This window comes from Chlorocebus sabaeus, chromosome 10 (assembly GCF_047675955.1).
Source record: "Chlorocebus sabaeus isolate Y175 chromosome 10, mChlSab1.0.hap1, whole genome shotgun sequence".
Taxonomy (NCBI): Eukaryota; Metazoa; Chordata; class Mammalia; order Primates; family Cercopithecidae; genus Chlorocebus; species Chlorocebus sabaeus.
Window position 1 is genome coordinate 106,149,350 of NC_132913.1, and position 24,725 is coordinate 106,174,074.

Genomic DNA, 24,725 nt, shown 5'->3' on the forward strand with positions numbered 1-24,725 from the left:
GTACCGGGCGGGGTCCAGAAGCGTGACGCGACTGCGGTGCCGGGGCCCAGCTCCTCTGGATGCTCCCTTCAGTACCTCCTCCCGAGAGTTCCCAGCGCCCAGGCCCACCCTGATCCCGGGGCTCGAAAAACTTTGCCTCCAGCTTGCTCCACCTGCGTTCCCTTCCCAGTTCCGCCCCGCAGCTACTCACTCACCTCCAGACCCCGAGCCGGCTGGAACCGCATCTCTATGGTCGGCCGCGGCTGGAGCGGCCCCCGGTGCCCCCTTTGTGCAACCGCCTCCGGCCCAGCCGCCTCTAGGATATTGGGGATGTGGAAGCCACTCTCTCTTCCTCTTGTCGGCTGTCGGGGTACTCTACGTTTTCTCTCTGTGGTTTTTCCCGCCCTCCACCCCCACTCCAGCCCTGAAGCCGGAGAAGCACCATCGAGAGCTCTGGGATAGAGTGGCGTGGGCTTCTTGGTGGGTGTGGCGGGAAGTCGATGAAAGGACCCGGGGCGGGGCCGAGCGCAGCTTCCCCAAAGTGCAGGCGCGGTGAAACCATCGAGACAGAGGGCCAGAGAGTCGTATCGGTGAGACGGCTGAGCGACGGATTACCCCAAAGCATGTGGTTGGAGGCGCGAGCTGGGGTGTGGGCGAGGTTCCTGGGTGTCGCGGAGGGGCCGGAGGCGGGAGAGCTTTGTCTGTGGCCTTCCATGCATAGGTGTTTTGGAATTCTGGATACCAATTCTGAGGCTCAGCCGAGGTCTCTGCTGTCAGCTCATCTCCCTGCATGCCAGGGGCAGGGCAAAGTGGCCGGGGTTCGGGGTTGGAGGAGAGGTGTACTAGAAACAACTTCGCGCTTATCCCTCAGGATCTTATTGTCTACAATGTGACGATCCGTGGAGAAAGTAGCAGATGGGCAGATTTTCAGTTGGGGAGAATGAGGGAGAAAAGAACGGGCATTCCGAGCCAAGAGAACTGCATGAACAAGGAGTTGGGAGGTTGCTTACTTGTTGAACATATTTGTTGCGTATTTGCATATTTACTGAACAGGTAGTGTTGGGAGCTAATCCATGAAAGGTAGGTGGGCGCCGTATTGTAGAGGGCCTTGAGTACCAGGCTGAGTTTGTACCCAGTTCAGGGGTCTGTTGGGAGCCAGCCATTGAAGGTGCTGGAGCAGAGAGAGATATGGAATTGGAGCTTATCCCTATGATGAAAGATCTGGACCCTTTTGTAGCTGTTCCGTGAAGCCGGAGGTGAAGACTTTTTAAAATGCCATTTCAAGAACTATGATTTTAAAGACAGTTTAGGTGGGAGGTAATAAAGGTATAAACAGGACATTAGATATTGGGGATGTAAGGGTGAGGATATTTGAAGGACATTACTCATAACAAGGCGTAGGGTTACTGACAAGTCAATGGATGCTTCTCCCTTGCTGACTGCAGCCAGTGGGCCCCTTTTTATCAAAGCTGGTCCCAGGGATGACAAAAATCTTGTCCATCCATTATCCTGATGTGAAGCCAGTTTATATAGCTCTTTTTGGTTTAAGGCATCTCCAGACATGGTCCTCTGGTAGGAAACAGGTATGAGTAGACTAATGAAGGGCAAAATGGGATGAGGGGCCTGGAGTCTCCACCCTTGCATTCCAACACTACCCTTACCCCACAGAAGTAGGATATTGACCCACACAGTAGTGCTGACCTGTGGGCAGGGCTGGGGAGGTCCAGTTTCTAAAGTAATCTTGTGCTTTGTCCCTTCTCCACTGTTCCCCACCCCTAGGTTTTTGTAACACCCCAGGGCCTGTAAGGTTTGGTGTTTCCCTTTCAAGATGCCACTTTCAGACTTTATTCTGGCCCTGAAGGACAATCCCTACTTTGGGGCTGGATTTGGGCTGGTGGGTGTGGGCACAGCCCTGGCCCTGGCCCGGAAGGGTGCCCAACTGGGCCTGGTGGCATTCCGGCGCCATTACATGATCACACTGGAAGTCCCTGTTCGAGACAGGAGCTATGCCTGGTTGCTTAGCTGGCTCACCCGCCACAGTACCCGTACTCAGCACCTCAGTGTCGAGACTTCGTACCTTCAGCATGAGAGCGGCCGCATTTCCACTAAGTTTGAATTTGTCCCCAGCCCTGGAAACCACTTTATCTGGTAAAGTTGGGAGCTAGGGAGGGCTGTGCGAGTAGAAAAGAATGATGGAAGCTGGGTTTGACCCATTCACTCACTCTGTTTTGATCGTTCTTATTCAGGTATCGGGGGAAATGGATCCGGGTAGAACGAAGTAGAGAGATGAAGATGATAGACTTACAGACGGGAACTCCTTGGGAATCTGTCACCTTCACGGCCCTGGGCACTGACCGAAAGGTTTTCTTCAACATCCTGGAGGAAGGTGTGGGATGGCACAGGCAGGCTTTCTCGGGACATTGCAGGGATGGGGACATTTGACATCAGATGAGCAGTTTGGAGAGGTGGAATAAGCAGGCTGTGGTGAGCCCATGGGAACAGGGGGCCAGAAGGAAGCTGTTTGGCTCAGCTCCACCTAACTGAAGAATCAGCCATGGTGAAGAGAATTACTGGCTTTATCTCTTCTCCTTCCCAGCTCGAGAGCTAGCCTTGCAGCAGGAGGAAGGGAAGACCGTGATGTACACAGCTGTGGGCTCTGAATGGCGTCCCTTTGGCTATCCACGCCGCCGGCGACCACTGAATTCTGTGGTTCTGCAACAGGGTCTGGCTGACCGAATTGTCAGCGACGTCCAGGAATTCATCGATAACCCCAAGTGGTACACTGACAGAGGTGAGAAGCAGCTGGGGTCTCGGCTGTGCTGTTTTTGACATTTTTAGAGGGGACAGGTTGGTCTCTGGCCAGATGGGGTGATATAAAGCTCTAGTCCAATTCCCAGAGATTAAGAGGAATGAAAAGTTGTGTATGAAAATGATTTACTTCTGTACCAAGATTATCAGGCTTCCAGGGGCCAGGGCTGGGAATGAACATGGATATCTGGGGCAAAAGACATGATCATCCTGGCTCTATCCCTAGGCATTCCCTACAGACGTGGCTACCTGCTTTATGGACCCCCTGGTTGCGGAAAGAGCAGTTTTATGTGAGTATTCAAAATTTCTCTTAACTTGGCAAAATGAAGCCTTTTTGGAAACGCTGGGCTGATGGGGTTGGAAAGGGAAATGAATCTGGGAACTGGGGACCGGGGACCAGGATAAACATGAAATGTGTGGAACATTAGGGTGTGAGGTAGAAATCAGGCCTCTGAGACACATGTCCCCAGACTGTGAGGAGAGTAGCTGGGCCTGAGGAAGCATTTCCAGGTTGCCTGCTACTTCCTGCCATCCCATCCTCCATAGCACAGCCCTGGCTGGGGAACTGGAGCACAGCATCTGCCTGCTGAGCCTCACGGACTCTAGCCTCTCTGATGACCGGCTCAACCACCTGCTGAGCGTGGCCCCGCAGCAGAGCCTGGTGCTCCTGGAGGATGTGGATGCTGCTTTTCTCAGTCGAGACTTGGCTATGGAGAGTAAGTGAGGGGTTCTGGAGGAAGGGGAGTGGGTAACTGTGGAACAGGGGAAGAAAACAGAAATCCAGAGGACTGGTGGAGGATGCCTGGGTTAGTGACAAGAGCCCATGAGACGCATGGATAAGTAGGGAAACATAGTAGGGCATGCTGATTTTATGCTGGGCTATGACTACTCATGCTTCCTTATCTTTGCCTTCCTCCAGACCCAGTAAAGTACCAAGGCCTAGGTCGCCTCACCTTCAGTGGACTGCTCAATGCCTTGGATGGTGTGGCTTCCACTGAGGCCCGCATTGTGTTCATGACCACCAACCACGTTGACAGGTAGGAAGGAGCCAAGCATCCTGAGACTGAGGCAAGAGCCCACCCACTCCCCTAGTGCCTTGGGAGGAACAGGAGGTTGAGGAGCCATCTCTGTTGGGTACTAGTGTGACCACTGCCTGTGACTCTGCTTTCCCTATCTTCTCTCAGGCTGGACCCCGCCCTGATACGCCCGGGGCGAGTGGACCTGAAGGAGTATGTGGGCTACTGCTCACACTGGCAGCTGTCCCAGATGTTCCAGAGGTTCTATCCAGGGCAGGCACCTTCCTTAGCTGAGGACTTTGCAGAACGTGTCCTTCAAGCTACAACCCAGATCAGTCCTGCCCAGGTGCAGGGCTACTTCATGCTGTATAAAAATGACCCTGTGGGGGCAATTCACAATGTTGAGTCTCTGAGGAGGTGATCAGGGTGGGCTCAGCTCAGCTGTCCTCCTTTAGTTCAATAAACATCTGCCACACTACTCTGCTCTCTCATCTCCCTTTATCACTGGATTGGTACTTGAGTAAGACAGGGGCTGCAATCACAGGTGTAGAGGACTACGTGCTCGCAAACGAAGCAGGGTGTTCCGGATAAGTCCTGCTCTTGCAAACGAAGCAGGCGTTGGGGGCTTGTTTATGTGTAAACATCTTGAAAATCCAGAAAGTCAGGGAAAGGTCAGAAAAACAACAATGTGTCTAGTGACTTGGCAACATTCCACAAACGACTGTATAAAATAAAGCAGAGCGGGCCATTCGAGGCGGCCATGTTTGTCTTGTCTTGTCTTGTGTGTTCATTCCTTTGTTTAGGAAACACGCGGACCCCAACACACAGGTGCTTATAGGGATCAGCCAGGCAACCAGACACACAAATGATGGGGCACAGCCTAAGATAAAGAGATGAGACACAAAACAGGAAACTAAATTCCTCTACTCAAAGGCATTCTATGTATATAAATAATGGACAGGCGTGGATGTGTACACAATGGGTTGTTAATGGTGAGTCCTAAGGACTCTGCTTACATGCTGACATCCCACTAGTTTTCCCTGAAACCCACTATACTAGCTGCTGAGATGTCAGACCCTCTATCCAGCTCTTTGGAGAATAGACTTCAAAGTGAAGTTGGGGACTGCTCTGCCACAAGGAATTGAGAAAAAGAGCCATTCCTCACAGGCTAGGCGCTGCTGAGCAAAGAAAGCCAAACAAGGCCAAATATCTTTATTGCCCCCCTCCCATCCCCAATTCCCTGTCCCCCACAAGTCCTGCTAGGAACCATCCTCAGATTCCAGGCCCAGGGGCTCCCTCCGAGTACCAGGCCGGTATGCTCCCTGGCCCCGAGGCAGGCGGGGGTAGGAAGAACCCGGTGTCCGGCCTTTAGAGCGCTCCCAGCGAACACAGTCCCGAGTCCTGCGGGGTGGGGGGCCCTGCCAGCTGCCAGGCCCCTTCTCTTGTGGAGGACCTTCAACTCCTTGGCTATGGGGTTCTGGCTTTACGTCCATGGGCTCCTTGAGGGGCCCCTCAGGAGGTGGCAGTTCCTGGGTGTCACGGGTACCTTTAGGGGCATGGCACTCCCCTCCCTTCGGGTGCCTCCGTTCGGGCTGTCGCCAGGGACCTCGACTGGGCTTGGGGGGATCTAGCATAGCTTTCTGGGTTTCGCCCAACCTTTGCTGATTTGACCCAGCCCCTGGAATCTTCTCACACATGTACTGGGTTGCCACAGGCACAGGAGTTGGCAAGGTGGACTGGACAGCTGATGAGCTGGACAGTTCTGCTGCAAGGGTGCTGGGTGGTTGGGATCCTTTGGAGACATCTACAGCTGACTCAGGTTCCGCAGGGGTAGGAGGCTAGAAAGTGACAAGATGCAGTGAGGGAGATGCAGCTCCTTGAGGCAGGGAACTACAGGCCCCTCTCCTACTATCTGGGCTGACCATGATCAGCCTATCATCTCCATGGTTAGAACAAAGCTCACTCGGGGGCCATGGCCGATTGGGGTTTGTAGGAAGGCTGGTGGCATTACGGGACGACTGGGAAACCCTTCCCTCACCTGCTGAAGGCTGATGAAGTATCGGTTTCGCTCAGCCTCAAGGTCAATGATTCCCCCCCGTTCCTGCTGCCTCTGGTAGAGCCGCTTGCGTTCTTCTTGCTGGCGCAAGCTCTCCACACTGGGCTGGTACAGCTCCTGGAAGGAAGAATGGCAGAGAGGAAATAATGAACAGCAGAAGGCAGACTCAAATCCCTACTCCTCCGAGGCTGCCTCAGGAGATCTGCACTGGTTTTGCCCCTCAGGTCTGGGCTCCCAGAGTCTTAGGCTCCCACCAGTGGGGGACGCGGCTTTGCAGAGAGGTCCTAGGCAGTTCAAGCCCAATTTCAGAGATCCCATTTGACACAGACAAGATGCCATTCCTTACTCTTTAGAAAATGCCATTACTCCTGGCTCAGACTGGAAGAAAGACCCCTTACCATGGGCTGTTGGGGTTCAGGGGCTGCTTTCAGCGAGGCAAGATCATAAACGAGGGGCTCTCTGCACACTGGACACTGCACACCGACTTCCTTCTAAAAAAGAGGAAAAATCATATGCCTGTGTCACAGCCCAGGATGCCCCCTGGTGCTGACCCATCAGCCAACCTAATCTGCAGAGGGCTGGGACTAAAGGGCACAGGGACACTGGTTCAGCAGTGAGTTGGGACAGAGCACAGGTTGTCTAACTAGAGATCTGGGAACCCCCTGAAACTGCATGCAATATGTAAGCGTATAGAAGGATGCCCTGGCCAGGCACGGTGGCTCGCACCTGTAATCCCAGCACTTTGGGAGGCCACGGCGGGCAGATCACTTGAGGTCATGAGTTTGAGACCAGCCTGGCCAACATGGTGAAACCCCATCTCTACTGAAAATACAAAAATTAGCTGGGCATGGTGGCTCATGCCTATAATCCCAGCTACTCAGGAGGCTGAGGCAGGAGGATTGCTTGAACCCAGGAGGCAGAGGTTGCAGTGAGCTGAGTGCTTGAACCCAGGAGGCGGAGGTTGCAGTGAGCTGAGATTGCACTACTGCACTCCAGCCTGGGTGGCAGAGTGACACCCCATCTCAAAAAAAAAAAAAAAAAAAAAAAGGATGCCCTTTTTTCTGGACAGAGGTAAGAGTTCATTAATCTCAAGGTTATCTATGACCCTAAAAAGGTGAAGAGCCACTGGAGTGGAGGGATGGAAAGGTTGTGAAAGGCTGTGCCTAAGGGTGTCAGATGAGCGTGCAGGTCTGGTGAGGTCTACCTGTTTGGTTACAGCATGCTGCCGTTCCTGTTCCTGCTCCTGTCCTTGTGCCTTCAGCTCTTGCTCCATGTGCTGTATGTACCGAGCAAGGCAGTGGCAGTGGAAGTAGTGGTAACAGGGTGTTTTGGTAAAGGCCTCCTTCTCCTAGAGGGAAGGCAGATGTAGGGCACTAAGTCAGAGCTCTCTCACAGCCCTCATCTTGGTCCCAAGCAGAATGCCAGGTCCCAAGAGAGAAACCCACCTGGAAACCATAGAGGCAGATGACACACTGGCCATGAGGGATGTTGTTATCTGTGAGAATTTCCTTCCCTTTCTGAGGAGAGAAGACACTGATTAAACAGGGGGTTACGGGGAAGAATGCTGAGCAAGGCCTGTCTACTACTCCTAGGAGTGACTGGCTGGACTTGGCTCCTACCAGGCCAGTTTGTTACCTTGTGTTTATGCATTTCTGTCTTGGTGATGCTCCCTCTGCTGGGAATCAATCCTTCTCCATGTCTCTGCCCCTCCCCCAAAATTTGATCTTCCTGGTTTCAAAATTCAACCTAATTGTTTTTCCTTTCATTAAGTCACTTTTAATATATCTTGGAGATGAAAATAATACACCTTGAGAGAAAAAAATGTTCAATTAAAACTCATCTTCTGGGAGGCCTTTCTTGATTAGCCCCCTTCAATATCATTCCCCCATGGGGCAATGAGTTTGTTCTAAGTCAGCTTTCAGAAAGCATGTCAAAGCATGGACAACCCAAATGGACAGAAAATTCACAAGGCATTGAGTTGGGCTGTGAACTATGCATTTGAATTGTTATTTGAACAGCTAATAGTGTACTCTGGAATTCCACAAAGTCCAAGGCTGCATTGTGGAGGCCTGACCTAGGACTGCTACAGTGGCCTATCAAACCCACTCTCTTTGACTCTCGGCCACCCACCTTCATTCTATTCTGAACATTTTTCTTAAAAATTTAAACTAGGAGAGGCTGGGCATGGTGGCTTATGCCTATAATCCCAGCACTTTGGGTGGCCAAGGCAGGTGGATTATCTGAAGTCAGGAGTTCAAGACTAGCCTGGCCAACAAGGAGAAACCCCATCTCTACTAAAAATACAAAATTAGCTGGGTGTGGTGGTGCATACCTGGAATCCTAGCTATTTGGGAGGCTGAGGCAGGAGAATCACTTGAACCTGGGAGGCAGAGGTTGCAGTGAGCTGAGATCACACCACTGCACTCCAGCCTGGATGACAGACTGACTGTCTCAAAAAATAAATAAATAAATAAATAAAATAAAAATAAAAAATAAATAAACTAGAGGAAAATAAGACTGTACTTAATTTTATATTTTTAATCTCAAACAGCAGAAGTTTTCCGTGTATATTGGAGCTCCAGGTGTTGCTTCATGTGGGTTGTTTCACTAAGCAGTGTCTTTTGGGAAGTTTCTCAAATAGAAGAGTCTCATTTCTCTGGATTAATTTAGGTTTTACTTAATTATTCCAGATCTATTTAAGATTCTAGGCCCATGGTTTCCCTTTTACAGCTAGAAACTGCTTTAGCTCGAAGGAAAGAACATATCCCAGACTAGCACACCTCTTACCTCAATGAGTTCATAGAGCATGGCAGCGCCCAGCCCGGCCTTGGCCACATGGCCCAGCGCTTGTAAGATCCTGGAGGAAGAGGGCAAACCACATATTAGGCCTGCCCATTTCTGTCACTGGGCAAAGCTGTAGCTGAGCTTTCCGTGTTTGACAGGTTCAACTTACGTGTGGATCTGTTCATCTGAAAGTCCTCGGGGATTTCGGATAGAGATCTGTGGCACCTCATGGGGATACTAGTGGGGGCAAATAACAAGTTACTGCTGAAGTGATCCACCCCAGGGACTCTCCCCTTCCTCCCTTTGCTACCACAGAGTAAGGGCTTCACCTCTGCTGGGACCTGAAGCACCAGAGTGAAGCAGACATACTGTGAATCCTGGTCCTCTGCAGTGGCAGGATGCAAAGTGATGTAGATCTCCCACGGTGAAGTTCTGCAGGTGGATCAAGTAGAAACGCAGATGGGACTGTGTAAGGACTTGGGGGCTGGGGAGGATGGGGTTGAGACAGTAAAGTGGGCAAAGAAAGTACACATTGGACTCTTTCTTTTGGGGTAGGATTAAAGGAATAGCTTTTGTCTACACAAGAGAAATACTATCTCTGAATCAAGGCTTACACTGTCTTAAGACCCAGATTCGGCATAGAACCTCTCCTCATTACTAGGGGGACTCCTGTCCACCGCTGGTTGAATACATACCTGCCATTTCCTTTAATCACCTGTAGTTCATCCAGATAGATGGACTCCAACACTTCAACTTCAGAGGGAAGGACCCTAGAGAGACAGGAGTAGACTGACTCACCATTATAACTCTCCCTGTGGAAGCCTGCTAAGGCCAATAAAGGCGGGCTTTGTAGAAAAATGGCAATCTACCAGAATGCATTTTCCTGCTAAACTCCTTAAAAACAAGGAAAATGTTACATTAAGTTTTCAACTGGCCAAATAGGAGGCACGAAAATCAGAATTTTAAGCATTATTTCTGCCAAGAGATGAAGAAGTGGATTCCAGAAAAATAAAATGACTAACCAAGGCTTAACATAGGTAGAACTGGGCCCAGAGTCAGGTTTCCTGACTCCCTGTTTAAGTTTCATTCCCCTTAGTGGCTGACTTTCTGGTCTACAGGTATGGCACCCATTTACTAGCATTAACGTTACCAATATTACTCCAGCCTTTCCCTATATCACTGTCCAGTGTGGATCCCAGTGCCTTGGCTACTGTCTACATACACTTTTAACACCAGTCACCCTAAGCCTTCTTAAAGGAGATAGCAACCTCAACACAACAGGTCTAGGGTGGTGTAAAGGCTGTGTTGTAATGGAAGAGCCAGCAGCCTCGGAGTTAGTAACAGGTACCAATCACTTACAAGCGATGCGATCTGGGAAGTGACCTCTCTGTAAGCTTAAGTCATCCTGTCTATCACATATAGATGATAACACCTACTCTCTAGGGTTACTATGAGGAAAAAAGGTGATTTGTTTATATAAAGTACCTAATAGTATCTGGGCTATAGTAGCTAGTCTACATCCTCTTTTTCTTCCTGTCTGTATATAACCTTCTCCCTTAGAAGGAAGAGGGAAGGAGGGAGGTAGTAGAGTACTCTGGATGTATTTATGACCCTGGCTGTCTGGTTGATCTAGATCAGCCTGTTGAGGTTAGCATCCATGTTCCGATGTAAATCAGAGGACACACATGCTTAAGCATAGAAACAGTAGTTGTATTGAAATTGAAGCTGAGTGATCAGTTTGTGTCTACAGCTCTACCAGGTGATACATGGAAAAATGCATACTTTCCTTTCTCATACTGCTCTCTCTTCATTATAAGAGTAAGGCTGCTCCAGCACGACTTATGTCAGTTGTTGTTAAGTCTTAGGCAGAAACGTCAAAATATAAAATATAAAGCTTTACACCTCACAGAAAATAGTGTAGTTTTGGCTGACATGGGATGGGAGTCTCACAGCACTACAGGCTGCTGCACTCACTGTTGTTCTCTCCATGGCTCAAGGTGTCTCCCCTGAATCTTAAAAGTTCCCCTGAACAGGTCAACTATAAGTTATCCCAGCTCTTTGGGAGGCTGAGGTGGGAGGATCACTTGAGGCCAGGAGTTCGAGACCAGCCTGGGCAACAAAGAGAGACTATCTCTACAGAAAATAAAAAATTAGCTGGACACAGTGGTCCCAGCTACTTGGGAGGCTGAGGCAGAAGAATCGCTGGAGCCCAGGAGGTTGAGGCTGTAATGAGCCATGATCTTGCCACTGTACTCCAGCCTGGGTGACAAAGTAAGACTCTGTTTCTTAAAAAAAGAAAAGAAAAAGTTTCCCTGAACACTTTGAAAACCAGTAGTCTAGATAGTCTTAATAAAGGCCAGTACTAGCAGGGCTCCCTGAACCAATGTAACACTGAGGTGTAGCCTCAGTCAAGTGGCCCTTCAATACTTTGCCTACCCTAGTTATGTGGGTCCTGGATGGGATGCTGGTAAGGTGGTGACAACAAAATGGGGGAGGGGGGACTGAAGAATGTCCTAGTATAAAGAATCTAAGGTGTGGAGTCAGATAGATGTGGATTTCTAGTCGCAATTTTCCACCTTTTGGCAAATCACTTTACTTCTTTGGGGCTCATCTAATCTTCCCAGGTGCCTGCACCTCAGTTATTAATGAAAAGGAGGCTGGGTGTGGTGGCTCACGCCTGTAATTCCAGCACCTTGGGAGGCTGAGGTGGGAGGATCACTTGAACCCAGGGGTTCAAGACCGGCCTGGCCGACATGGCAAAACTCTGTCTCTACAAAAAATACAAAATTAGCTGGGCATGGTGGCACACGCCTGTAGCCTCAGCTACTTGGAAGGCTGAGGCAGGAGGATCACCTGAGCCTGGGGAGGTTGAGGCTGCAGTGAGCCATAATCGCACCACCGCACTCCAGCGTGGGCGACAGTGAGATTCTGTCTCAAAAAACAAAACAAAACAAAACAAAAAAACAGACTTAAGTATATTACAAATCCATCGTGATCCTCTCAACTATTCTGAGGTAAATACCACACCCACTTTGTTTTTACAGCTGAGGACACTGACTCACAGAAGCTATATGGCCTGGTCAGCATCACACAGCTAATAACATGCAGAGTTAACCCACATTGATCCTACTTCCAAATCCCAGAGTCCTTCCATGTTCTAGTCTTTAGTTAAGAATGCTTGAGAGAAGGACTAGAGGGACTTTATGTGAGGTGTAAAGCTTTATTCAGACAATAGTCCTCACTAGTGCTGTGTGGGAGAGAGAAGGTTGAGGAAAGCGTCGGCGGAAAAACGCTGATCCAAGGAGAAAGGGGTACCGAACTGGAGGGCACAGTTCTGAGAGGCGAAAGGGAGATGGGGAGGTCTGACGGGCAGGCATCCCCCAAAGCCCCTGAGAAAATTCATTTGAGGAGCATAGAAAGGGATAGCGTGAAGCTGGAGGAAAGGGGATCGAACCGGATAAGGCGAGGCCTGAACTGGTCTGGCGGGCGCAGACCCGGTCTCTTCTCACTCAGATCAGCGCCCCTCCACCCTCCCATTCCCCAGTCTAGAAGATCTCCCAGAGGAGATGTCAGCATCTCTGCCATCCCTCATCCTTCGCTCCACCCCACACGCCCGCCGTACGGACCGTCTGCGACAGCTGCTAGGCCTCTGGACTAGATCCAGACTGTCAGCCAAAGCCCATGCCCCCGAAGTTACCAGTCCTCCTCCCCTGCAGCTGCAGACGCAGACGCCGCCATATCTTCACCGGCTCGCAGCCGGAACCGGAAATGCCCTTAGGGAAGTCGGAGGCGGAAAACTAAGAGGGGTGGGCAGCTAGCGTCGTTTCTAGGCAACCGCAGACTCCGGGTCCTTAGCCGGGCCTGATGGCCCAGAGGCAGTTCGGATGCGTCCTAGGAAGTGCCCATGTGTGGTCCGCGGTCCCTCCCACACCTCTGAGCGCCTTTGTCCTCTGAACTTCTCACCAGTTCTAGCGAGTAAAATTGTTAGAAAGGGAACCGAAAGAGACCGGCGAGAGAGGCGGGTGGAGAAGAATTGTAAGTCAGGCAACGTATGCAGGCAGCCAGAAGATATGGGGCTAAAGGCCAGGGAATCCGTCCCTGGGCCTGAGGAGCTTGGATCTCCTAGGCTGGGGATGAGAGAGGGACCCTGGCTTGCGAAGCGCATGGGCCAGGGGGTCTGAGAGCAGGTGCTGAGGAATCTGGGAGTGGCAGGAACTTGGGGGAGACTCGAAGGAGCAGGGTTGGGTGGGCGATACTAGGTTAAGAGAGCAGGGTCGAGTGGGCCAAGCTGGGTGAGGGAGAAGGGGGACCAGGTGTCAGGTGGGCATGGGGCCGGGTTGGGGACAGGAGGCTGAAAGTGGAGAGGAACTACAAAGAGATGCTGTGTTTGTTCCAAGATCGCATCATCTTTGCATCATTCTACCCTCCCATGTTTTTTGAGGCTTGGTCTTTGTGAAAAAGAGAAAAGGCAAGGTGGCTAACATTTTTCCTTTTCCATGCCCCAACTAGGCCTCCCAGATGTTGTGGAATTGTCCCTGGATCTATAGCTCTTCACCGTCTCTACCTTTTTCCTTCTAAGAGATTCTGAAACCTCTGTCATGGAAAAGTACCACGTGTTGGAGATGATTGGAGAAGGCTCTTTTGGGAGGGTGTACAAGGGTCGAAGAAAATACAGTGCTCAGGTATTGTACAAAGAGGGATACCTTTTGGGTGGGATTTGGTACCCCCAACTCCAGTGGAAAATGGGTCTAGAAGGGATGTATGTATACCAGTTTATATTCCTAAGGCATTGACTCTCTCATACTTCTTATGGAGTATAAGCTCTGAAGTTGGATTATTTGGGTATAAATTCCATCTCCACCGCTTTCTAACCCTAGAATTATGGACAAATTACTTAACTTCTCTATGTCTCAATTTCCTCATCTCTAGAATGGGGATAAGAACAGCAACTGATTGATGGCGTTTGAGATTAAGTATGTTGTCACATTAAATCAGTTAGTACAGTGCCTGGCTTTACTAAGGTAAACAACAAATATTATTATTAGTCTCTAGCACACCATGTAGTAAGAGGTAAACCACTTGAACTCTATTATTTCCTCTTAATTTTTTTTCCTTTCCTTTCCCCTAAATCTCATCTTGACTGCTTTGGTCAAATCAGAACACTTCTCCTAGAAGGTGAGATGTTTTGCCCATGCTGTTTCCTCCTGGGATGAGGAGTGGGGAAAGCCTGGATAAGGCCAGGGTACCATGGAGAAAATGGAAGCGAGAGACTGACAGAAATAATAAGAGTTACTCAAACACTCTAAAGTCTGACTTCTGGAGCTCTGAGATTAAGTCTGAAATTCTGGCTCTTTTCGGTAGTGTGATTAGGCATTAACTTTTCACCTTACCACTGACAGGTCGTGGCCCTGAAGTTCATCCCAAAATTGGGGCGCTCAGAGAAGGAGCTGAGGAATTTGCAACGAGAGATTGAAATAATGCGGGGTCTGCGGCATCCCAACATTGTGCATATGCTTGACAGCTTTGAAACTGACAAAGAGGTGTGCTTTGACAGTTTTGGGCCCTGTCTCCCCAAGCACAAGGGTTCCAGGAATTTCCCAACCTCAGAATACATGAATCTGGAGCCATCAGTGCCACTGCCTTCTCTCTGTAGGTGGTGGTGGTGACAGACTATGCTGAGGGAGAGCTCTTTCAGATTCTAGAAGATGATGGAAAACTTCCCGAAGACCAGGTATGCTTCCTGCCTTCAACTTCCCACCACCAATCTCTCTCCAGGTTAGGAACTGGTAGAGCAAGCTAAGGACACTGAGAGTCTCCATTTCAAAGACTTCTGAGAAGAATATAAGAGTCTAGGTATATAGAGGCAGTGTGGTGTGGGAGTAAATTATATAAACATTAGAGCCAAAATATCTGAGTAGGAAGCTTGGCTCTGCACCTTCCTAGCTGAGTCTGCTTGGACAAGTTACTTTAATTTCTTTGTGCTTAGTTTCCTCATTTGTAAAATGAAGATAATAATCATGTTTGCCTGATAAGTCTATGGTGAAGAGTGATAAGTCATGTAATGTGTTTGAATAGTTGCTATTAACATTGTTGTTATTAGATACCTTTAGGGAAGAAGGGCCAGTGAAATGGTACCAGAAAGAGGGCAGTAAGAATAAAGGTTGTGGTGAGTCAGGATTTGGCACCAGGACATAGTGGTTAGCAGTGGGATTTTGTTACACATATCCTCCAGCCACATTTATTCTAGGGGTTTCTCTGTACTCAAGCAAGTAGGCCCCCCTTGGGATTCATTATTGCAGCATTCCCTTTCCTTCTAAGCACTCACCACTATTTGTAAGTAATCTTTTTTTTATTATTTTATTTTTAATTGAATTTTATTTTTTGAGATGGAGTCTTGCTTTGTTGCCCAGGCTGGAGTGCAGTGGCACGATCTTGGCTCATAACAACCTCCGCCTCCTAGGTTCAAGCAGTTATCATGCCTTAGCCTCCCCAGTAGCCGGGATTATAGCATGTGCCACCATGCCCAGCTAATTTTGTACTTTTAGTAGAGATAGGTTTTACCATGCTGGCCAGGCTGGTCTCGAACTCCTTGCCTCAGGTGATCTGCCTGCCTCAGCCTCCCAAAGTGCTGGGATTACAGGCGTGAGCCACCATGCCTAATCACCATATTTGTTTTATCTGTCGTGATTGTTTGTCTGACTACTTTTCTTGAAAAAAGGCATTTTGTTTTATTTAATAACAGGTAATGTGTATTGAATATTTACTATGTGCCAGGCACCATTCTGAGTATTATTTTGCATGCTTTAACTCAATCCTTACAATAATCCTCCAGGGTAGATGGTGTCAGTATATAGATTGTCACCTTAGTTTGCCCATGGTCAAGCAGATAGTAAATGAGATTCAATAAATTTTTCTTGAATGAATGAATGAGCAAATAAAAGAGGGATTAAACAAGGGAAACAATAACTAAGAAAGGAATAGTGTGAAGCTCTGCAAGAAAGGGAAGGAAGAAAAGATTAGCAGTAATATTAGGAGAAGTTTTTGGATTTGTCAGCCAGCTGCTGCTTCTAACCTTTTTTTTCTTTCTCTCACCTCTTTAACCTCTAGGTTCAGGCCATTGCTGCTCAGTTGGTATCAGCCCTGTACTATCTGCATTCCCACCGCATCCTACACCGAGATATGAAACCTCAGAACATCCTCCTTGCCAAGGGTGGTGGCATCAAGCTCTGTGACTTTGGGTAAAGATTCTAGCATCCATCTATGCTTCCAGTTCCACAGGGTATCTTTTTTTTTTTTTTTTTTTAATTTTTTTTGAAGGCGTTTCACTCTTGTTACCCAGGCTGGGGTGCAATGGCATGATCTCCGCTCACTGCAACCTCTGCCTCCCAGGTTCAAGCAATTCGACTGCCTCAACCTCCAGAGTAGCTGGGATTACAGGCGTGTGCCACCACGCCTGGCTAATTTTGTGTTTTTAGTAGAGACGGGGTTTCTCCATGTTGGTGAGGCTGGTCTCGAACTCCTGACCTCAGGTGATCTGCCCACCTCGGCCTCCCAAAGTGCTAGGATTACTCCACTGCGTCCGGCCCCACAGGGAATCTTAGACCATACTCTTGACTTATTTGCGCCTCATTTTAGAACCAGAGCTGGAGATTGGGACTTCTGCTGGGTCTTCTGGAACCTAATCAAAGGTGCTCCCGCTGCTCCGGTTTGGAATATCTCTATGTTAGGTAGTAGTGACCAGGTTTAGAATATCTTTTCTCTTTCCATATCCATCCCGTTATCTTCTGCAGATTTGCCCGGGCTATGAGCACCAACACAATGGTGCTGACGTCCATCAAAGGCACACCACTCTATATGTCTCCAGAGCTGGTGGAGGAGCGACCATACGACCACACAGCTGACCTCTGGTCTGTTGGCTGCATACTGTATGAACTGGCAGTAGGCACTCCTCCCTTCTATGCTACAAGCATCTTTCAGCTGGTCAGCCTCATTCTCAAGGACCCTGTGCGCTGGCCCTCAACCATCAGTCCCTGCTTTAAGGTAATGAATATTGAAAGGGAGATGGCTTTTACATTAGAAATCTGTCTCCCTCTACCTCTGTTCCTTTTTCCAAAATCCTTTTCCAGAGCTGAGTCGGGACTTTGCAGTTACTGAATTAATGGCTATGTTAGTCTGTTCTCGCATTGCTATACAGAACTACCTGAGACTGGGTAATTTATAAAGAAAAGAGGTTTAGTTGGCTCACAGCTCCATAACCTGTACAGGAAGGATGGCTGCGGAAGCCTCAGGAAACTTACTATCGTGATGGAAAGCAAAGGGGAAACAGGCATGTCTTACGTGGCAGATCAGGAGGAAGAGAGAGAAGGGAAAAGTGCTACACACTGTTTTTTTTTTTTGAGACAGAGTTTGTTTTTTTTTTTTTTGAGATGGAGTCTTGCTCTGTCGCCCAGGCTGGAGTGCAGTGGCGTGATCTCGGCTCACTGCATTCTCCACCTCCCAGGTTCGCGCCGTTCTCCTGCCTCAGCCTCCCAAGTAGCTGGGATTACAGGTGCCCGCCACCACAACCAGCTAATTTTTTTGTATTTTTTAGAAGAGACAGGGTTTCACCGTGTTAGTCAGGATGGTCTCGATCTCCTGACCTCGTGACTCGCCTGCCTTGGCCTCCCAAAGTGCTGGGATTACAGGCATGAGCCACCGCTCCCAGCCTGAGACAGAGTTTTGCTCTTGTCCAGTCTGGAGTGCAATGGTGCGATCTCAGCTTACCACAACCTCCCCTTCCTGGTTTCTAGTGATTCTCCTGCCTCAGCCTCCCAAGTAGCTGGGATTACAAGCATGCACCACCACGCCCAGCTAATTTTGTATTTTTAGTAGAGACGGGGTTTCTCCATGTTGGTCAAGCTGGTATCGAACTCCCAACATCAGGTGATCCGCCTGCTTCGGCCTCCCAAAGTGCTGGGATCATAGGCTTGAGCCACCATGCCCAGCCAGTGCTACATACTTTTAAACAGCCAGATCTCGTGAAAATTCACTCACTATCATGAGAACAGCAAGGGGGAAGTCCTCCCCCATGATCCAGTCACCTCCCACCAGGCCCCTCCTCCAACATTGGGGATTACAATTCAACATGAGATTTGGATGGGGACACAAATCCAAACCATATCAATGCCGGAGCTGGGCCAGGCAGCCTTGCTTTTCTACTGCAGGGTCTTATTCTGGGAGGGTGTTCTAAAGTTTGCCAAACCTGAGAATGGTAACTCCAGTTCGAGCCAGGCTATGCTTTATTACAATGAAAAGATAATTGGAAGATACCAGAGATAGATACTGGTCCTCTTGCATGTCATCTATTCCACTTATTTCCTGTCAGACGCAATGTTCACATTCTAGGTGTTGTCTACGTAGCTTTCAGTCTAAAGCTATCAGAATGGTGAGAGCTGGTGGAGCTGGTTCAGTGATTAGGAGCAGATGATAGAGGTGGTGCCTACTCATTGTGACTAAGTCAGTAGGCCGGAGGAGGGAAGAGAGTTGGAGAGGAGTTGGACTTCTTTTCTATTTCTTTCTTTTTGAGATGGAGTCTTGCTGTATTGCCCAGACTGGAGTGCAGTGGTGCAATCTCGGCTCACTGCAAGGTCTACCTCCTGGGTTCATGCCATTCTCCTGCCTCAGCCTCCCTAGTAGCTGGGACTACAGGTGCCTGCCACCACACCCGGCTAATTTTTTGTAATTTTTAGTAGAGACGGGATTTCACCATGTTAGCCAGGATGTTCTCAATCTCCCGACCTCATGATCCACCCACCTTGGCCTCGTAAAGTGCTGGGATTACAGGCGTGAGCCATTGTGCCTGGCCTCTATTTCTTTTTTAATTAATTAAATTAAAAAAAATTTTTTTAGAGACAGGGTCTCACCATGTTGCCCAGGCTTGTCTCAAACGTCTGGCCTCAAGCAATCTTCCTGTCTCAATTTGTAAAGAGTTAGGATTACAGGCATGAGCCACTGCACCCAACCTTCTTTTATTTTATGTGGGGCAAGATTATAGATCTTCAATGGAATTTAAATGCAGTCTTCTGCCAGAGTGAAACCTCATTATAGCTTTGCTTTATCTGAGATGAAAAGGAACAACAAATTCCTCACCTGTTGAGTTGAGGGGGCCCAAATAATTGTCAAGAATAATCTAAATTAAGGAACCTTAAGTGGAGGAGGTGTGCATAGGATATTTATTCTCCCTATGGGCAGATACGCAGGTATCTCCAGCAAGATCCATAGTTATACAGATCACTTTGTTTTAGAACAGTGATCATAATCTACTAGTACCTCTGTTCCTATTTGAGGCCCAGTTGAGGATTTCCCCAAAGATTTCTGTTATGGTATATCCTTTTCAGAGACTGTCTCCCTATCTCTCCACCTCTGAAGACTTGCAGAAAGATTTCTGTTTTTGAGTACTCCCAAACACACCTTCACACAATTACTTGTGCATGTGAGTGTGCTTTTAACCAAAAATGCATCTGTTCCTATCCAGCCACAAACAAACCATCGTCAAAGGGAGGGCAGCGTGAATAGTTTGGGAGTTCTTTGAATGTTTGCTTTCTGAAGATCATTATGAAGGTGACATCTCTTTCTCCCAGTGTTTTTTCTCCCTTCTTTACAAAGTTGGTGCATTAAAATTTGTTTTTACTTCTGGGGTTACAAAATGTCTGTGAGCAGGATTTAGGGTCCTGTCCCTAGGAGGTGAAACAGTGGTCTGTCTATGATTTCGGCCAGGAAAATGGGACCTGAACAAAGTTTTCAGAGGGCATGATCAAGAGCAGCTCATCTGCTGTGAGAATGGATATGGGATTCTTGGTTTGCCAGTTCTGCTGATAAGTTAGAGAGAGACTTAAGGGAAGGGAAAGAATGACTGATGGAATATTTTTTCTCTCTGTAGAACTTCCTGCAGGGACTGCTCACCAAAGACCCCCGGCAGCGACTGTCCTGGCCAGACCTCTTACATCACCCCTTTATTGCTGGTCGTGTCACCAGTGAGTTGTCAGGGTTCCCAGGGCTCTTGTACTTCCCAGTACTTCCTCCAGACTACTTCCCTTTCCCTTCCCTGACCATCTAGATCTAACGTATCCTCTGTACTCCACCAGGTTGAACTTTCTTCCTAGCCCTTTGCCTAACCTTTGCCACTTCCCTTGCAACCCCACTCTCTCTCTGTCACTTTTTCAAAATGATCTTCTTCCACAGAAGCCTGGAGACACTGAAGTTGTCCCTGGCCAAGTGGACATAGGGACTACGGCCCCCATGATCATGTCTTCCTCCTCTTCCCTCCCTGCAGTAATAACTGAGCCAGCAGGTCCAGATTTGGGGACTCCATTCACCAGCCGCCTACCCCCAGAACTTCAGGTCCTAAAGGACGAACAGGCCCATCGATTGGCCCCCAAGGGTAATCAGTCTCGCATCTTGACTCAGGCCTATAAACGCATGGCTGAGGAGGCCATGCAGAAGGTGTGTAGGGCAGACGAAAATATGTGAAATGACCAGGCTAGTGACTGGGGAGTTAGAGGAGGAGGGTGACTTTCTAGGGTTGGAGAAGGGCCATGAATAGCATTCATATTGTCCTATGGCAACCAAATAGCTCTGATCCAGTATTGCCCCCTACCTCCCATAGAAACATCAGAACACTGGACCTGCCCTTGAGCAAGAGGACAAGACGAGCAAAGTGGCTCCTGGCACAGCCCCTCTGCCGAGACTCGGGGCCACTCCTCAGGAATCAAGCCTCCTGGCCGGGATCTTAGCCTCAGAAATGAAGAGCAGCTGGGTTGAGTCAGAGACTGGAAAGGCGCCACCTGCACCTCGGTGAGAAGGGTATAGCTAGGTATTTATAGGGTGAGGTGTCTTGCATATCTTTGACGCTAGTCAAAGCAAATACAAAATAGTCCCTATCACTAGCCACTGCCTAAATATGGGTAGAGCCTTGAGAGTCTGAGTCCTGGGTTCTTGGATTCTAATTATAGATGTTTTTCCGATTCATCAGGAAACTTGGGGACTTTCTCTTCTTTATGTACATTGACTGAAAGGTTGGCTGAAAGGGAAAGGATCATCTCCATCCAAGAGGGAAGATTGTTTTGAGTTGAGAGCCATAGGTGAAAACTGCAAAGTAGACTCGAGAATAAGCTCTAAAATAAGAAGACAGTTAAGGATATTTGCGTAGTAGTCAACATATCCTGTACTGGTCATATCCTACATCCCAGAAAGAAGTCTCCTCTAGTCAATCCTATATGGCATTTTTCTCATTCCTATCATGGGCCTACAGAGAGGGACAAGTTAATGAACCCTAAGACTCCTAGGTTTGGAACCCATTCTACTCCCTGGCTTCTTCTGGCAGGGAAAACTGGACCACCCCAGATTGTGGACAAGCATTCCCAGAGGAGAGGCCGGAGGTGCTGGGCCAGCGGGGCACTGATGCCGTGGACCTGGAAAATGAGGTGAACCCTAGGGGTTCTTACTAACTTTGTCTCTTTCATGGGATGTTGGGTCTAGTAGATGTTTTTCTAGAACAGTGATTCCCAGCTCCGTTAAGTATGAGCTCCCTTTGTGTTAAAAAGTATTGCTTTATTATTCATTTATAGATTTTAATTGCACAGTATCTGGAAAATATAATTATTTAAAATGGAAACACATAGGTAAAAATGAAAGTCCTCACTGGGTCAGTCTCCAAGGTGACTAGTGTTATTAATTTAGTCTGTCTCCTTCCAAACTTTCTGTAGTTTCACACACATGCATAAGCACACATAGACATTTATAGTTTGCTATTTTTACATTACTGAGTTTTATTATATGTATTGTTTTGCATCATACCTCTTTCACCGTATAATCTGGGATCTTTCTACACCAGGGCATGTGGTTTTACTATAATCCTTTTTTTTTTCTTTTCGAGACAGAGTCTCACCCTGTCGCCCAGGCTGGAGTGCAGTGGCGCGATCTTGGCTCATTGCAACCTCCGCCTCCTGGGTTCAAGCGATTCTCCTGCCTCAGCCTCCTAAGTAGCTGGGATTACAGGCACCCAACACCACACCTGGCTAATTTTTGTATGTTTAATAGAGATAGGGTTTCACCATGTTGGCCAGGCTAGTCACAAACTCCTGACCTCAGGTGATCTGCCCGCCTCAGCCTCCCAAAGTGCTGGGATTACAGGCGTGAGCCACTGTGCCCGGTCTACAATATTTTATTAATATGTTTTTTTTTTAGTTTTGCCTTTTTTTGAAATAATTTCAAACTTAAAGAATAATTTTGAAAATACCACAAATAATTCCTGTGTATACCCTTGTCTTAGTCTGTTTTGTGCTGCTATAACAGAATAGCTAAGACAGGGTAATTTATAAAGAACAGAAATTTATTTCTCACAGTTCTGGAGTCTGGAAAGTTCAAGATCAAGGTGCCAGCAGATTGGGTCATAGTCTCCAGGAGGGTGCCCCAAATGCCCAGTCCTTTAGAGGGGAAGAATGCAGTGTCCTCACTTTGCAGAAGTGCAGAAGAGAATGAACCCACTCCTGCAAGGCCTTCTTATAGCATCAGTCCGTTCTTGAAGGCAGAGCCCTTGTGACCTAAACACTTCTGATTAGGCGCTGCCTCGTAACACTGGTGCAATGGGGATTAAGTTTCTAACACGTGAGTTTTGGAGAGGACAGAACATTCCAACCTTAGTAACACTTTTTATTTTTTTGAGATGGAGTTTTGCTCTTGTTGCCCAGGCTGGAGTGCAACGGCACGATCTTGGCTCACTGCAACCTCTGCCTCCTGGGTTCAAGCAATTCTCCTGCCTCAGCCTCCCACGTAGCTGAAATTACAGGCATGTGCCATCACGCCCAGCTAATTTTGTATTTTGAGTAGAGACGGGGTTTCACCATGTTGGCTAGGCTGGTCTCGAACTCCTGACCTTAGCTGATCTGCCTGCCTCAGCCTCCCAAGTGCTGGGATTACAAGCTTGAGCCACCACACCCAGCCCTTAACAACACTTTTACCCCAAATTCATCAGTTGTAAAACTTTTGTCTACTTTGCTTTACCATTCTCTCTCTCCCTATGGACATAGCATCTTTCTGAATCATTTTAGGGTAAATTGTACACATGCCCCTTTACCCCTAAATACTTTAGTGCATATTTCCTAAAACAAGATCCTTCACTTACACTACCACAGTACAATTATGAAAGTCAGAAATTTAACATTGATATGATACTATTAAGATAGATTAATAAACTAATCTATAATCCTTATTCAAATTTTGCTAATTGCTTCAGTAATGTGCTTTATGAAAATTTTTTTTCTGCTCCACGATCCAATCCAGTATCACACATTACATTATTTATTTATTTATTTATTTAGCAGGATCTTATTCTGTTGCCAGCGTGGAGTGCAATGGGTGCGATCTCGCCTCACTGTAACTTCCGACTCCTGAGCTCAAGCAATTTTCCTGCCTCAGCCTTCTGAGAAGCTGGGACTACAGGCACCTGCCACTACGCCTGGCTAATTTTTGTGTTTTTTTTAGAGAGAAGTTTTCGCCATATTGTCCAGGCTGGTCTCGAACTCTTGGACTCAAGTGATCCACCTCCCTCGGCCTCACAAAGTGCTGGGATTACAGTGAGCCACTGCGCCCAGCCCACACATTGTGTTTAGTTGTTATGCCTCCTTAGTCTCCTTGAATCTGGAACAGTTCTTGTCTTTCTTTGTATTTAATGACTGATAGTTTTGAGGTACATGTCAGTTATTTTGTAGAATGTTCCTCAAATTGATTATTTCCTCATGAATAGATTCAGGTTGTATATATTTTTGTAGGAATACTACATAAGTGATACATCCTCAGTACCACAATCTTTTTATTTATTTATTTGAGACAGTGTCTCATTCTGTCACCTGGACAACAGGGTGGAATGTAATGGTGCAATCATGGCTCACTGCAGCCTTGAACTCATGGGGTCAAGCAATTCTCCCATCTCAGCCTCCTGAGTAGCTGAGACTACAGGTGTATGGCACCATGCCCGGCTATTTCTTTTTTTTTTTTAAGCGGAGTCTTGCTCTGTCGCCCGGGTTGCAGTGCAGTGGCGCGATCTCGACTCACTGCAACCACCGCCTCCCGGGTTCTAGTGATTCTCCTGCCTCAGCCTTCTGAGTAGCTGGGATTACAGGCGCATACCACCACACCCTGCTAATTTTTGTATTTTTAGTAGAGACAGGGTTTCACCATGTTGGTTGGGCTGGTCTTGAACTCCTGACCTTGTGATCTGCCTGCCTTGGCCTCCCAAAGTGCTGGGATTACAGGCATGAGCCACTGCACCTGGCTTATTATTATTATTTCTTTAAAGAGACAGAGCCTTACTATATTGCCCAGGCCGGTCTCAAACTCCTGGCCTCAAGCAGTCCTCCTACCTCGACCTCCCAGTGCTGGGATTACAGGCATGAGCTAATATGCCCAGCCTCATAATCTTTTTGTTTTTGAGATGGAGTTTCACTCTTATTGCTCAGGCTGGAGTGCAGTGGCATGATCTTGGCTCACTGCCACCTCTGCCTCCTGGGTTCAAGTGATTATCCTGCCTCAGCCTCCCGAATAGCTGGGATTACAGGCATCCACCACCACACCCAGCTAATTTTGTATTTTTAGTAGAGATAGGGTTTTTCCACGTTGGTCAGACTGGTCTCGAACTCCCAACCTCAGGTGATCTGCCTGCCTCAGCCTCCCAAAGTGCTGGGATTACAGGTGTGAGCTACTGCTCACACTGGCCTTTTTTTTTTTTTTCTGAGATGGAGTCTCGCTCTGTCACCCAGGCTGGAGTGCAGTGGCGCCATCTCAGCTCACTGCAAACTCTGTCTCCTGGGTTCAAACAATTCTCCTGTCTCAGCCTCCTGAGTAGCTGGGATTACATGCGTGTGCCACCATACCCAGCTAATTTTTGTATTTTTATAGAGAGGGGGTTTCACCACATTTGCCAGGCTGGACTTGAACTCCTGAGCTCAGGTGATCTGCCAGTCTCGGCCTCCCAAAGTGGTGGGTTTATAGGCATGAGCCACGCGCCCGGCCCTCACAATCTTTTTAATAACCTCATAGTATTTTCC

General features: G+C 48.1%; 3 protein-coding genes across 12 annotated transcripts in view; 2 read left to right on the plus strand and 1 right to left on the minus strand.

The window, feature by feature from the left end:
* The first annotated feature begins 467 nt into the window (after positions 1 to 467).
* BCS1L (BCS1 homolog, ubiquinol-cytochrome c reductase complex chaperone) lies at positions 468 to 4,571 on the plus strand. Of its 7 annotated transcripts, none has more exons than XM_007966292.3 (8): positions 468 to 569; positions 1,759 to 2,127; positions 2,226 to 2,365; positions 2,576 to 2,770; positions 3,014 to 3,077; positions 3,334 to 3,503; positions 3,707 to 3,824; positions 3,972 to 4,571. In XM_007966292.3, exons 2-8 carry the CDS (start codon positions 1,808 to 1,810, stop codon positions 4,222 to 4,224), a joined length of 1,260 nt encoding a protein of 419 aa, XP_007964483.1. In that variant the 5' UTR covers positions 468 to 569; positions 1,759 to 1,807; the 3' UTR covers positions 4,225 to 4,571. The 7 variants fall into 7 exon arrangements, with proteins under 7 accessions (XP_007964483.1, XP_037857458.1, XP_007964479.1 ...); XM_007966288.3 differs by having other exon boundaries at positions 508 to 1,235; XM_007966293.3 differs by having other exon boundaries at positions 508 to 626.
* Positions 4,572 to 4,972: 401 nt separating this feature from the next.
* On the minus strand, positions 4,973 to 12,413 carry RNF25 (ring finger protein 25). The gene is made up of 10 exons (XM_007966307.3): positions 12,341 to 12,413; positions 9,339 to 9,413; positions 8,973 to 9,075; positions 8,813 to 8,880; positions 8,647 to 8,716; positions 7,305 to 7,376; positions 7,064 to 7,207; positions 6,258 to 6,350; positions 5,842 to 5,976; positions 4,973 to 5,641 (listed from the first exon to the last, which is right to left on the minus strand). The coding sequence occupies exons 1-10, from the start codon at positions 12,379 to 12,381 to the stop codon at positions 5,063 to 5,065; spliced, it is 1,380 nt and encodes a 459-aa protein (XP_007964498.1). The 5' UTR covers positions 12,382 to 12,413; the 3' UTR covers positions 4,973 to 5,062.
* Positions 12,414 to 12,450: 37 nt separating this feature from the next.
* The window catches only part of STK36 (serine/threonine kinase 36), a 31,306-nt gene continuing 19,031 nt past the window's right edge, over positions 12,451 to 24,725 (plus strand). For 3 of the 4 annotated variants that reach the window (XM_007966303.3, XM_007966305.3, XM_073020080.1), the window contains exons 1-10: positions 12,726 to 12,830; positions 13,153 to 13,325; positions 14,043 to 14,183; positions 14,297 to 14,374; positions 15,751 to 15,881; positions 16,434 to 16,683; positions 19,562 to 19,655; positions 19,955 to 20,124; positions 20,288 to 20,475; positions 21,005 to 21,104. In XM_007966303.3, coding sequence (XP_007964494.3) covers positions 13,242 to 13,325; positions 14,043 to 14,183; positions 14,297 to 14,374; positions 15,751 to 15,881; positions 16,434 to 16,683; positions 19,562 to 19,655; positions 19,955 to 20,124; positions 20,288 to 20,475; positions 21,005 to 21,104 — 1,236 coding nt within the window. In that variant the 5' untranslated portion in view covers positions 12,726 to 12,830; positions 13,153 to 13,241. Of the gene's footprint in view, positions 12,679 to 12,725; positions 12,831 to 13,152; positions 13,326 to 14,042; positions 14,184 to 14,296; positions 14,375 to 15,750; positions 15,882 to 16,433; positions 16,684 to 19,561; positions 19,656 to 19,954; positions 20,125 to 20,287; positions 20,476 to 21,004; positions 21,105 to 24,725 lie in introns of those variants that run through there. The other variant, XM_007966304.3, reaches the window with a different exon arrangement.